Source organism: Numenius arquata, chromosome Z (genome assembly GCF_964106895.1).
Source record: "Numenius arquata chromosome Z, bNumArq3.hap1.1, whole genome shotgun sequence".
In the NCBI taxonomy this organism is placed as follows: Eukaryota; Metazoa; Chordata; class Aves; order Charadriiformes; family Scolopacidae; genus Numenius; species Numenius arquata.
The window spans coordinates 19757205-19772195 of NC_133616.1; the positions used below are offsets into that span (position 1 = coordinate 19757205).

At 37.9% G+C, this 14991-nt stretch overlaps 1 protein-coding gene across 3 annotated transcripts in view; it reads right to left on the minus strand.

Moving 5' to 3' along the window:
- Window positions 1–916: 916 nt before the first annotated feature.
- Window positions 917–14991, minus strand: part of SLC38A9 (solute carrier family 38 member 9) — a 38870-nt gene continuing 24795 nt past the window's right edge. For all 3 annotated transcript variants that reach the window (XM_074166045.1, XM_074166047.1, XM_074166046.1), the window contains 4 exons: window positions 11035–11148; window positions 9614–9762; window positions 2817–2906; window positions 917–1082 (listed from right to left, as the gene is read on the minus strand). In XM_074166045.1, the coding sequence (XP_074022146.1) occupies window positions 917–1082; window positions 2817–2906; window positions 9614–9762; window positions 11035–11148 (519 nt within the window). The remainder of the gene's footprint in view (window positions 1083–2816; window positions 2907–9613; window positions 9763–11034; window positions 11149–14991) is intronic.

Below are 14991 nucleotides of genomic sequence, written 5' to 3' on the forward strand. Positions count from 1 at the left end.
AGCACAGTGGAAAAGAGTAGTGGAAAAGCATAGGGAGAGACCACTAGAATAAGACCCTACAAGGGAGGGAACAAGGCTGTGATGAACATTGTGTCCAACATGCATCCATAAAACCACATGCAACTCCTGACAAGACAACTTCACAGCACATATTAGCCCAGTTAACAGAGTTGAAGTGAGGTCAAGCCTGGAATTCAAATTTTAATTGTCTTGTTCTAATTTTTTGTTATCCTCCTGACTTTTTTCATTGGAAGATCACAAATAACTTGTGTACATATTGGTTCTGAATAAAGCACTGAGACATGAGTTTATTGTTTCTCTTAGTTGGAACTTCCTAGAGGAAAAATATTGCCAAAAAAATTTAACAGCATATTCAAAATGAAGAGTGCATTTTGACCCAAATGACTATAAATTAACCTAAAAAAAAAGCAAATACAATAATTTCTTCGTTTTCCAAATAAAACAGGAAAATAACTTGCAACAAAAGAGCATTTCCAACAGTCACTGAACAATAGTGTGAAAGTATGTTTGTTGCTAAAGGTAAGGACAGTTCCTTTGGAGTAAAGAGGAGTTCTATGGCCTGAGTCGGAAAGTTGTTGTGTTTTCAGATGTGTGCTGTAAAAAATAAAAATATTTGAGCTTCATTATTCTTTGATGTAGGTTCAACAAAACCAGGAGAACTACCTCACTCAAATCTGAACTTTTTCACTTCTCATAAAATTGTGTTTTTAGAGGAGCACGACAGGCTTCCTGTCAAGCTCCTGAAAGATGTGTTCTGAGTTTGTTTCAAAGGTGCAGCTTTTCTCAAGAAGATCACATTGAGGACTGTTCATTCTCACGCGTGACAGCGTTGCTCAAGGCCGTTGCCAAATGTCACAGCACCACTTGAGACAGCCACAGGGAGAAGGGGGAGTTTTCACAATAGGAATTGTGCAATCAGATTAGCCAGTCCAAGGAGGATTATAAGGATGTGAATGATCAATGCTGGCCACGTCAGCTGCCCAGCACGATGCAGGGAGATCACGTAGATGAGGGATGGATACACGAATACAAAGGCCAGACCACATGTTGCTCCAGAGTATCTGTGGAAAGGGAGGGGAAGAAGAAAAAAAAAAAAAAAAAAGAAAGAATGCTTTGTGTTAACTCTTATTTCTTGTTGTCATTTTCCCCCCTCAAAAAAATGAACAGTCTGGCTGACAAACGACTATCTACAGTCACTAAACACCAACTTCTGCTCCTTGCTGTGCTTTACCTCCTTCACTGGCATTTAGTTATGCCCCTCAGTGTTGCTCAGCCCCCTGCTCCCCTTTAACTGCACTCTGACACGCCTCTGGTGTTTCAGTCACATCCCCAGATACTTCTGGGGCTGACTCCCTATCTTTGACTTGGTATTTCTACTTCGTTTGGAGAAATTTGCCAACATGCAACAGAAAAAGACTGGGCAGTGCATCCTTTGGTAGGCATCCTTCACTGTCAGAACTGCAAATCTCATTGTACTCCAGCCACCTAAGGGCACATATTAAAGCATGTAAGCATAAAAATGCTCCCAAATCTGGAACTTTTATTTCAATTTATTTAATGAGCTCATAGCAAACCATTCTCCAGACCTGAAAAGATCAACATGCCCTCCTGGTAACGTGAAGGTAACCACAGCAAGTGAAACATTTAACCGTTCTTTTTCTAACCACTCCCTTGCTTACCAAAACCTTCTCATTATTTTCCCCTACTGTGAGTTTCCACCTACTAAGCCATACTGCAGCCAAACATGCATTATTAACTAAAAAACATATTTTATTTCAAATATTTGGACATTCCTTTTAAACAGAGGAAACATCATAATAGAAAGTAACCATCTGCAACACAAAACAAGCAAATACCTGTTGGACTGTATTTGCAATTTATTAGCTGGAAATTCACTGTTCAAAGTGTTTTGTTACTATGCACAGTATGCACACATTAGCAGAGATCAGGATTAGTTTGCAAACACAGAAATGTATTGCATGATATTATTTGGAATTAATAACCAGACCATGTCTATTACTGGAATACAAAAATTTTCAGCACTAAGAGGAGAGGGAGAAAAAAAAAGGAAATGGAAAAAACCTCAAAGATCAGCCACTGAGCAAAAGTAAGTTATTTCATTACTCTGGTCAGACCCAAGCCTGTCATTCTGGTTTTATAATTGCAAATTTCTATATTTTTAAACACCTCCCTCTCCTGGTTGCTGTAGGAAAGATGCAAAGTAGGAATGAATGACAATGATTACAAATATGGTGATGTCAAATGTAGAAAATAAAACTCACTAGATTATTTCCTCTAATCTTTCTCAATTAGAGAAATCCTAGGTGTTTATTACTGTGGTAAATTTAAGATATCATTTAGAAGTACAACTTTTATGTCACTTTTCACTTTGAAGTTACTTGCTTTCTTGGGTTTTTATTACAGACTTTCAAAACAGCTTCAAATGGTCTTAACACAACCCAAAAACTTAACAGAAGCCACACAATAACCAAGCAACTTTTCTACTGACACCATATTCTTTCATGTGTATAGTTACAAGGTCCTCAGATACAGCTCCAACTTATCTTGGGATACCATCCCAGTCACCTCAGAGGCACAATTACAGATAGCTGCTTGCCAGAACTTTAAAAAGGCTGATTGTTTATACTTCTAAATCATTATTTACAACTTAAAAAGGTATAAGCCTCGCAAAATATAAAGATACAATTACCTGCACTCATACTGTTCCTTTCCAACATCAAGAGACAAACATGTAGCAACACCACAGGCAAGTTGACTGTGCAAGCAACACTCACCTTATGATACCTCCTATATTTGGGTAAAATCTTGCCATTGCTACTCCAGCTCCTACAATTGCTATGTTCAGGACGAGCACATGGAAAATGCTACAGGAAAGTGAGGAAAGAGTGTTAAAATCTATGCTGTATTTATTACGAAATACCATTATTATCCTTCATTCACACTAACATTTAACTGGTACATGTATGGTGTTTCCATTTGCACAACTTGCTCTATTAAAGCTAATTAATTTCACAGCAAACATAACATCTACTGAATATTCAGAGTGCCAAACTCTAAATATCTCGTGTTTTGACTCAAAATATTCTTAAGGAGTAAGTATGTGTAATTTGGCAGTTCTTCTGAAAAACACCATACGTGGTACTCAGCACTCAAGTATTTCAGATGGATATTCAAATGACAAAGAAACAATACTGTATAAAATGATTCCCACAAGAAAGAATCAGCTTGTTCAGAGAATGATCTGAATTGTTCAAAGTGAACTAATGGAAACCAGAAGAAATTAAAAGATGCATTGGGTGGAAAACATTACATAGAATACTAGGGGGCAAATAACACCTTAGAACTTGAACTTGAAAAACTTGAAATAAAACTTGAAAAATACATTTTGATAGAGCTCAAACATTTAGGATGTTGGATGTCATTTAATATATGACCTGTGTACTATTTATGCTGGAACTTTTTGTTGAATTTGTTTTTACAAATAATTTCCTGTTGCTTTCCTGTCTGCATTAAGGATTTAAAAAAACGGAGATTTTCTGTTCTGCAAAAGCAGCTTTTAATGCATCAGACAAACCCAGTGTAGTTATCCACAGAGCTGAGACTCAGGAAAGTATCAGTTTTCTTCAGAGAATATGAAATGTTGGCATATTTTAACATAAGGTAAAGTCAGGAAATATAAAAAACTGTGATATTTTGGTCACACAGCTGTTTCTATGAAGGGAAAAAAGAATTCACACAGAGGAAACACATATACTTGCAGGTTTTGTTTATTCTTCTGGAGGATATGATTTCCTAATATAAACAAAATCCTTAAGCCAATGCTAATTTTTCTTAACTGTAGAAAGTATCTGCATTATGGAGGATGTCACTAACTAAGAAGCTTTTTAGAAGTGACCACTTCCATGGCTGAAAGGCTGGCTGCCAGTTTCCCAGTTAGGAAGAAAGATTAGAGACGTAGAATAGTCTCACTAAAGTTGAGGGGAATGGAGGTAATTTAAACACAAAGTAATAATTTAAGATACGGACCCTTTCTAACATTTTATCTTAAAAACTGGTATCAGAAAGACAGAAATAACACCTTTCATTTTGTACATGACATTTTAACAGTGGTATAAGAGGTGTACCTCAGAGACTGAAGATAACAGTGGGAATACAGCAGTTCAAACTTTAACAAAAACATAGTTGGGATATAAACTTTGTAAACCCCCAAGAATAAAAAATAAAATCCCAAGAATCAGGAACATTCACTGCTTCTCTAACATTGCTAAGGAAAGCCACTTAACTAAACTGTTGACAAAAAAAAGTGTTTGCCATTAAAAATTACTTCCCCCCTCTCCACACACATGGCAGATTGCAAATCTTACTGTCAGATAGCACAATCAAAGCCAAAGGTTTACGAAGACAGAAAATGACGGCACTTCTTCCGTTCTATTTTTGCTGAGATTAATTTTTTAGCAAGAGGGATTAAAAAGAGTACACGCTTAGTAATTCAAAAATATTTTGCAAAATTGGGTCAGTCCAGAACATTTTAGCAGAAAACCTGAAAAAAGTCTGCAGTATTTCATTCTGGCATGCATTAAAACAGAAAAAGTCATTTGGTAGTTCAAAGTTGTTGCTTTTTAAAAAATTAATTCTAGCTTTTTACAACTTCAAAAGCGAAGTGGTGTGTGTGTGTGTTTGGTGTGAAACGAAACATTTTTCAACTTCTTGATCTGGGGCTGAGGGAGTGGGAATGTGTTTTGTCTCAACTGAAAACAATGGTCTCAAAATTCTGGAGCCTCCAAAACAATTCAGTACTTGCAGAGTACTGCTTTGCAGTTTTAATTGTTACAATTAAGCAGGACCCTCAAGAACAATACAAAATCAAAAAGTCTGAAAAGAATTTAAATCCGTCTGTTTCAGGGCAAAAGGCTACACTGTATTTCTCTCCTGGAACATCACTGCTCCTTTTTCTACTTTTTTGAAACAGGCTGACTTATAGCCATGCTATTGGACAACAAGTTTTTAACCAGCAAACCCTTTCTATGACGTAGGCAGATACTCATAGTGCATCTCAGACAGGAAAAAGCCTCATTCTTAATGGAGAGAAAGGCAAAAAAATCTATCCTTCTGAATAAAGAAGAATCTTATATTTAGGGCTACCAGTTGCTCTACTGTTTGAGATAGTATTTCTCATAAGACTCTAATTTTTTGCTGGCGTGCTCCAGAAGGGACAAGTATTGCTCATAGCCCATGACATTTTTAACAAGTTCTGAATTGCTCAGTTTTAGCCTGACACTGGCTCATGGTGCAATTAATGGTCACCACACATTGCAAAAGGGCAGTCAGAAAAACAGTATTTTTGAGGGGTGTAACTGTACTACCTCTGCTTATTACGACTATAGGAAGAAAAGCATGTGATGTTAGAGATCAGAAAAGATTTGGCCCTTTTTTACCTAACCACCCTGCTGGCACACAGTTGCTTTCTAAGCAGCGTAACGTTCTTCCTTGTGGTCAACAGCTGCAGAGATGGGTGGCTCATGCCAGGGCTGGATTGTCCACCCAAGCAGCCTGATTAGGGTTGCTGCCCTGAGACACAGATTGGATTGCCTCAAGGAGGCTGTAATGCACAAAAGAGGCACACCCACGGCAATCCAAGGCGCTCCGTCTTTTATTTTTTGTCCTCAGACTCAATATTCTTGGTTGGGCAGATGAAGACTCTAGCTCTTTTCTATAAAGGGAATCATTGCTCACCTGCAAAAATCCTGCAAACCCAGAAAAACCATAGTAGAGAGGAGGGAAAAATTTTAAAAAAGAATAAATCAAGCTTTTCCCTAAGCCTTGTTTTTTTCCCCCATTGCAAAGTTAACCTTTCAGATTCACAGAGTTGAGAAACAACCCGGTGTGCCAGAACAGCATTAGGGGGGTTGCTCTATCAAATTCTCTCCTGTGGAAGTGGTAGCTATGGTTAAGCCACTGAACGGCAGTGACCACATATATCTAATTAACTTCAGCATCCTCAAAGTAAGAATCACATTGCAAACTGTGAAACCAAGCCCTAGGGCAGGGGACATTTAAAGATAGAAACTCAGGTTAGGCGCAAGGAAATTAAAAGTGCTGGACTCAGCATGGAGTCACAGGGTGAAAACACAGAATGAGGAAAACAGGAAAACAAGGAAAAAAGCAAAACAGGATCGTTTAAGTAAGAATTTTTGAAAGGTTACTGTATCTAAACGTGCTTTTTTTTCCCCCTGGAGATCTCACTCAACTAACATCGGTCAAAAGACTATAAATCACAGCAGTTAAGAAGCAAGACAAGCTAGGTGAAGAGCAGATAACTAAACACGCCTGCAAACAGCAGAAATGTACTTCATTGCATCAGAAGACACACATCTGCAGGAGAACTGGCAGGTCTGCTGGGCTGCCATGGAGTAAAGGGAGGACAATCTGTGAGGAAAGCCAAGTGATTTCTGTCCATCAGCTTATTTAACCTCTCAGAACAGAAAAGATATTAAGAAGTTTTTAAAACTGATCAGATGACTGTACAAAGCATTTTATGTGTGGCATATAATTAATCAAGGGAATGCTCTGTCACAAATATCACTGTAGCCAAGAGCCAGTAACAATAACAAAATGAGCCTTCTGTACATATAAGAAGATCCAGTCACGTAAGAAACAGCAGATAAACCAAATGCCTCTGGCCCTAAGTCACCCTTTAAATGATACCATTGCAAACACATCTCACTTTAGAAAAGGAAGTTAATTTCCCAATACACAACATTTTGGCCTTTCTTTACAACACCAGGGAGAGAAGAAGAGAATGAACAGTTCCTTGGGTTTCATCCCAGTATGTCACTTTCTCTGTTGTAGTCTGTACACCCGCATACGTAGCAGCAGCAGGTATCCACATCTGCAAACAATTGTTCATATGAAGAAGCCTAGCTTTTAATATCAAGGAGCTTCCAGTTCATCTGAAACCTGCAGCACATCCATATGGAGCAACCCAAGGCTTAAAAATGAAGATAGGAAAATTTATGATGGACACTTGGACCAAAGGAGGAGGTGGGTGGGGTTTTTTTGTAAAAAAAGGAAATAATTGGACAATTATAGCCAGAAGGTAAATTTATAACATTCTCTCAGCTGCAAAGGAAACTTCATATAGGAAGCATCACTTATGGAATTACATGTGATTTAGCACATTGAATCGCAAGGTTAAACAAGGCTAGGTTGCCAATGGAGATCCTCAATCAATATGAATTCAGCACTCCACCCAATGTGCTGTATAAACGGATGGGTATACCATCAGTGCACACCCATAAATCCCACTTCTACAACCAGAAAATAAAAATAGGAAAAGGCAGAAAAATCACAGAAACATACCGAATCAGTCACAAAAATACAAGATTTTAAAATGTGGGTTTGATTTGGCTTTTTTTGTTTGTTTTTTTTAATTCTTCTACAGGAACAGCACAGAGCCCCACTTTCTGATCTGCTCCTTTTCTCTTGCTTCATCCTTTTGGTTCATTAAATACATAGACATTTTCTCCAGTCAAGTGACCAGGAATATTCCCCTCCATACATACTCCTTATGCACACATCTAAAAGCTAAAGCTTGAGTCTCAGTGGGTCAATCTCCTTACTGCCCGAGAACTGCTAGCCCTGGATATTAAAGATTTTGATAAAAGAAGTCAAGTATATACAAGTACTAGCAGAGTACTCCTTTTCCTACACAACAGCCATTGAACTTAATATTTCCAGGTAGGTTCTTCAGGATGGATCCACAGGCTCCCCAGTGAGAAATCAGTTTATGTCAGTAAGAGCTACTACTTCATATTTTGCAAAATGTTTCCCCACAACAATAGCTCTGGGAAAAACTCAGAATTCTGAATTTTTTCCTAGAAAGGTGATATAGGCACAGTGATACTAAAAGACTATCACCAGCTTTAGCTACTGGTGAGAACAAGTCATCAAAAGACATATTTCACAACTAGGTAGTAAATCTTTACTCTCCTCCCAGAGAGAGGTCCTGTGCTTGCTACCAGTCTTCAGTTAGTCCCCATTGCATGGAAAAACCAAGGGCTGACCTTTCTGGTTGTAAATGCACAGAAGCTGGAGCTTGCAGGTTAGTTGATTTTTCTGCTATATTTGAGATACCTGCGATAGTACTAGAGAGGGAGACACAACCAGCCAGCCAGAATGTACTATGTTATCACTATAGGTTGGAGTGACTTAAGTAGCTTTCTAGAAACCATTTTTGACTTCTCAGAAACTTCAAATACCTCCCTATAGGGAGTATTAAAAAAAAAAAAAAGTGAGTGAAGCTACCCACAGGACATCCTGGAGACAAGAACCAAACAAGTATTTGCATCATCACATTCGTCATACCATGAAGGCTTAAAACAGCAAGCTGGAATTAACCTGAGAAGAGACGGTATGAAGCTGTAGGTTCTAGTAGAGGGCATGAGGGAAACGAAAACCATTCTGGTCAGGGAGTAACAGGAGGGAGGAGATAGGAAGAGGCACATCCACACAATATAAAAGGGCATGGCTATTTTCCAGTGGCTGTAAAATCCATGTTTAGCACTTAAATCAATGGCCTTGTTTCCAACAGTAACTTGCAGCAGTTCCTAAAAATCTTCTCAACGTTTAACGGCGTACAATTTAGCACCAGAAAAAGCAGGCACTTATTTCACTGCCTAATTTTAGGCATCCAATTTCTAGACCTTCTCATACCTATTTTAGGACCCAGAAGAAACCTGAAACTTGGAACAACGTCTTCCCAGACCTGTATGCTACTGCTCATGCCACAGAGGAAACACACATTTCTTACTGGGATATTTTTTTCCTTTCCTCCATCAACAGTAATTCACAAAATAAGAAACTCAGAGATAAATGCCAGCTTCTCCATTGTGACAAATTCAGACAATACACCAAATATAAATGTCCTAGGCTTTATTTTAAAAAAAAAAACCCAAAACTAAAATTGAAATCTGGATCAGCTCTTCCCTGGAGTTCAGACAGTGTACAAATGCAGGGGTGTGGCTCATCGCTCAAATTAGCATGTGAAAAGTTATTTTTATAAGCATAGCAGCAGCCTAGATAACACAGCTAACAACTCACTTAGCTATTAGCTATGTTTAAAAACAGATGGATGATTACTAATTATGCACAATCAAAACACATATGGCACCCTAAAAGGTTAATATACAGAGTGTACGTCCTTCACAGCTTAAAGACTGCTTGATGAAATGCCTCTGAACTGAACAAATTTTTTTCCTGTACAACTTTTCTTTTGTCATATAAATGCATAACACAAAGGAACTGACAAGATTCCTCTGTTTATTGACAAAATGAAGGGCAAAAACAAAAGAACCCCCCCATTCTGCTCTGCCAAGCTGTAGCAGTCCCGATTTGCAGGCAAGTTTATTTTGCATGCCTATTCACCCCTTGACTCCATAAACGTTGTGAAATTAGCTTTTGAAATGTACCTAATGCAGCAAAGGAAATCCCGGAAAGCTCAGCCAAATTTCTGATAAGAGGAGGCCAGTTAAGCAAAGCATGCCAAACTCTTGTCAAGGGGTAGACTCCTTACCTTGGGTAAGCATTTCCAAAAAACTGTCTTAACAGCTGAACTCGTGCTAGATAGCCCAACAGTGGGTATACAGTCATCATCTGGAAGAGCAGGAATATTCTTGCAACAAATGACATGATGTCATCGCTGGGAAAGTTATCTAGAAAATTCTAAACACAGAAATAATGTTATGCTTATCAATGGTGGCTTGATTATATGTATCCTGATTTTTAATAGTTGTGTGCAAGAAAGAAAGGGAGAAAAGCCAAGCAACTACAAGTGCTAAATGAACTTCATAACATGAAATACACTCTCCCTCTTCTACAATTGCTTTTCCACCAAATATCAACTGATTTTTAAATATTACAGGGCTGATGTATGTTAGCATTAAAGATGGAATTATTTTCTAATCTTCTGAACATCCTCAAATAATCAACACTGTGGAAGGGCCACCTGTTTTTTTAGGCAGATGCATTTATATACTGCTGTTACCTGTCATATCATATCTAGATATTAAAAAGTTATTTAATCAGTAAAACAGGATCATATACAAATGAGGAAGGGATCATATACTACAAGTAGGAACATCTGAAAAAGTAGTATAAGAGTTCAGTATTGTGGAAATACGCAAATAGTACTCAGGATAACTACAGAAAATAAATGGGAAGAAAATCACTTGACATCCATTATTTAACTGTGGATTTCACCCCACAAAGCCATTTTGCAAAATAATTTCACGGTTAAACAGTGGTACCAGTCCTAACTAACCTACAGTCAGAGGAAGCCTTCAAATGCTGCTTTACTGCTAAATATTATGCAAGAGACATGGAACACCTGGCATAAAATGGATGACCAATTGATAACTCCTATCTTTGAAGTAATTTAGGGTGTGGGAATCAGCCTTGCCTATAAGCAGATAAGAGTTTAATAGCCTTCACAGAGTGTTTCATGTGGTACTATTATCTGAAGAACTCTGCTGGCAAGGCTCACCATAGTTAGACTCGAAACCTACCCGTAGCAAGGACTCCTATCTAAACGAGCTCACATTTGCATTATATTTCTTTTTCTGGAGTAACTGAAACCAGTCCCAATGAGTGGGATTGGTCACTGCACATACAACTAAACATAAACTTTTCAGGATTAGAGAAATTAAAGCCTCAACTTTTCACTTGTTCATTTTGGTCCTTTTCACAGAGTATTTACTAAATGTTTGTCTTTTATAGAACTACTGACAACCAGACACAAATATAAATAAGATAACACAAGCATTACTCATCTACTTGTGGTAGTGCCCATGAAGCATCAGCCAACTGACCAGAGTCAAGGACAGATGCGTCTGCCAGGGTGAGTCATGAAGCAAGAAGCAGCAGCAGCAGTTCTTTTTTTAATACATATTTACTAAAAGATCAAGGACAAATATACACTGCAGTAAAATATCTCACCTGTTCAATACATTCTTTGGATAGTGGTGGAGAAGGAAAAGATGCAAAAATTATCACTCCAACATACAGATAGGTTAATCCCACCAGGAAGTATGCAATAGAGAGATCTCTCACCTGAGAAAAAACAAAATCTTATTTTGGCCAGCACTGACACACCAAAACAGGCAAAATAAAAACCTCCTAAGAAGATTTCTATTGCACTTATTACTACTATTTTTATATTTATTTATTTTTATATTTATTAATGTTTTATATTTATTTCTATTACTTCTACATTTTTACTTTTACTTTCTATTACTTGACTGAGGATTACAAATCTGCTCCTGCATCAGATCAGAAAGCTACAAGAAGATACCCCAAAGTGGAGCTAGACAAGTATTATATGTATCTATCTACATGCAGAAGAGGCATCAAGAAACAGATATGCCAATAGACCTAACATTGCGGTACACAGAAACATAGGCTAGTTACTAAAACAAACAAATAAGAAACACCCTCTACTTTCTTGTATTCACCTATTCCTAGTAATAGCCTTGGGACACAGAGAAAGCCCAGCAATGCCGTATGTTAAATTTCTTGCCAGGACTAAATCTTGCAATTAAAGACATCAGCCTACTCAACTGCAGATATAATGTAAAGGACATTTTTTAAGAAGTTGCTTTGAAGCCCAAGAGGATGATCCGCACATGCTGGCTCCAAACCAGAAACTAATGTGTCAGGCTTCTGTACAAATGGCATGATAATGGAAGACATAGCTAATACACCATTAAATAAAAAATACAAATACACCACAAATAAAACAGAAAGGCACAGGTAGGCACAGAAGTATATATGCCTTTTAGCTTTAGCATTGTATTTTATAATGACTCTTTCATTTAAAATTGCCTATCTGCTTTATTACTGACTTTCTATAAACACCCCGAATAAATGCACTAAATAAGTCAAAGATTTTTAGGAGACAGTGCAGAAGCTAGGCTCATAAATCCATATTTAACTATATTACATATACCTAAATATGGATTTAAACCTTAACTTTATGAAAATGAAATTTTCACTTATGAAAATGTTGACTATATTTATAAAGTATCTAATATATAAAGACTGTCAACTACACAAAAATAATTAAAAGTTTTTAGCAACATTTAATATTGGAAAATAAGCAGCAAATCTACTCAAGTACTTTATGAAATTGTAGAATCCACATATACATCAGAGTGATCTCATAGCACTGTACTTAGTGGGTTATTCTTCTACATCAATTCTTTTTTTTTGGAAATGAAATGGGAGACCATTTGTTTCTAGTTATTAACTAACTATATTCTGTGTAAGCTTATGCTACACTACAAAACACTCATTACCTTATAGCAAACCATTTGTTCAGCTGCTGCTAATAGTCAGCTTATTAAAAGATTACTAGTAATGCTTCAATACACGACCCTATTTTCCCATGACTGAGAAGCAAGTCTTAATAGCTCAGGCACAACACCAAATTACTAGGACTACGTTGCCTCCACCCAGCTCACTAAGCGTGGACAAAGCTTGCTCACATCTGTGCAAAGAAATGTTTCCCTAAGTGTTCCCTCACACTATCTCCTTGACAAAAAAAGCATATCCTATACCTTTCTGGAGTCTTCTGACGGCAAGGCAGTCCCTGAAGGAAGCCAGATTATAAGTTTCAAAAAATGATAGATTATGAGTTTCAAAAAAATGTTTAGCAGGAAGCTAGTTTTTAGTGAGAGAAATGGAATCTCCTGCTCATTTTGCCAGTGCTTTTGATGCCTTTTTCCCACCAGCCTGCAAGAGGCCAATGATATTTCTCATCAGACAACAATGCGCTGTTAATGTGCACCCCAGGACAGTGCAGGCAGCCGCACACGTCCAGCTACAACCTCTTCTTCCTGCTGACCAGTCACATGCAGCTGCAAGATGCTTCTCTAATCTTCAGTCTCCTCACACTGGTCCCTAAGTAAGTTCTACCAACCTCCATCAGAGGTTGAGCAATAGCATTTTCTTTAAATTATTCCCAGAGTTTCTCCTCAGTGACATAAGAAGCTGGACAGGTTTTTATGTAACAACTACATCTTCAAAAGCACTAGTGCCCATCATAAAAGTGATTTTAGCAACACTAAATCTGAGCATCCAGGTATTTATGAGTAACTTCCATTAACTGCAAGAGCAAAAGACTGATCAGGGTAAGGTGGTTTTGTAAAGACACAGACTCTCATGTCTTAAAGACAGGACTTAGAAAATTTTTCAAAATACACCCAAGACCTCCTTAAGGCACATCATCTGACAAAACTTTTCCACTTGCTTTAAATTTGGTGTTTTAGGTGTATTCCTCATGCATAAAGACAGCATAGTAACTCACAGTTGCTATTTGTACTCAGCCTATGTGTGAGATCTAGAACCAACTGTAAAACTATTTTTTGCTGTGACAAGTACTTGCAGCTTTGAGGACAACAAATCTGAAAAAAAATTCTTACTGCGACCTTTGGACTACACCTGATTAAGAGCAGATAACTGGTGTGCTATTACCTCTGATTATACTAACCAGCCCATGCTCCTACAGTTCTTAAGGGTGTATGCTTTAATCTGTCCTGAAACAAAGTGCTGAGGTAATTTTGATAATGCACTTTTATAGCAACAGACCCTTTTCTTCAGGTGTTGTCACCATACAAAGAATACTGATTTTGATTTCCATAAGCAGCAAGAAATAAAGACAACTCGAAAACTTGAATTTATTTTTTCTCAAACATCTCTCAGCTCCCTTGCAAACATCTGCTTCTGCATGTAAGGCAGTTATCTTTGTACAACAGTGTGTGTTTGTGTATATAACAGGAACTCTTCATTCATTTATTTTCAGGAGACCTGGGTTCACATCCTAAAGACCTTGATTATAAATACTGTTTAGACAGCACAATTCCAGATAAAACCAAAGGACACATGGAGAGAGATAAAAGGATTAAAATTAAGTAACAGAGCAATAATCGCATTTGTCTATTTTAAATTTTCTATTAAGATGTTTATATTCAGAATGGACATCACTGTGGTGGAAGGTGCCTAAGCATAAAGGATATGGCAGTCTTCATAACCTCAAGTTTATAATCTAAGAATCAAATGTAGAAAAAATTGTTGAAAGAGGGAAGTATTTTGGGGATCAGAGTGGAAAGGAAGTTCCAACGATAACACGCAGGTCACAGTCCATAAGGATCACAGTTTACCACCTCCAAAGCCTTTGTCAAGTACACCTGAAATAACGGGCAGATTTTGAGGTGGAGCTTGGAGAACATATGTTAGACACAGTTACTGCCGACCAGGAGCTTTTCTAGTCAGATGCACAGAACAGAGTGTTAAAAGTGCCACTGGACGAACAGAAAATTGGGTGACTGAGACTGGCACCAACAGCAGAATCAAGGCAGAGATCAGCCTCTTAATGAAAGGATGAGTCTGATAAATCAGGTGGACCTAACAAAGAAAACTCTGAAAGTGTAAGACGTTACATCACACTCACAGACTAGCACCCAGGCACAGGCTGGACCTGCAGCACAGGACTGGATGCAGCACAGTGAAGGCTCTGTGGCTCTAGAGCTATTTCCTATGTGATGCTGAAAAGAACAGGCAACTTTCAGGCCTTGTTTTCCCTGTTGCATGCCACGGACAGAGTAGTTCATTTTTATCTCAGTGGCCCAGTGAAAGCTAGTTTGTAGAGTTTCTTCTTGGATGGAGAAGCCTCTATCAGTGCTTAGTAACTATTACCACATTAGAAGTACCTTTTGATTACCTCATTTCGTATCGGTCACTTCTCAAAAGAGAGGTGCTGCCCCTGTAATATCTCAACAGGACTCTGCTCCATATAACAAAAACAGACTTCACCTGTTCATGCATCAAGGGCATGTGATAACATTTAACAGGGTGACAAAAAGTACTTCACCAAGATGCACAGCACTGTGCATAATT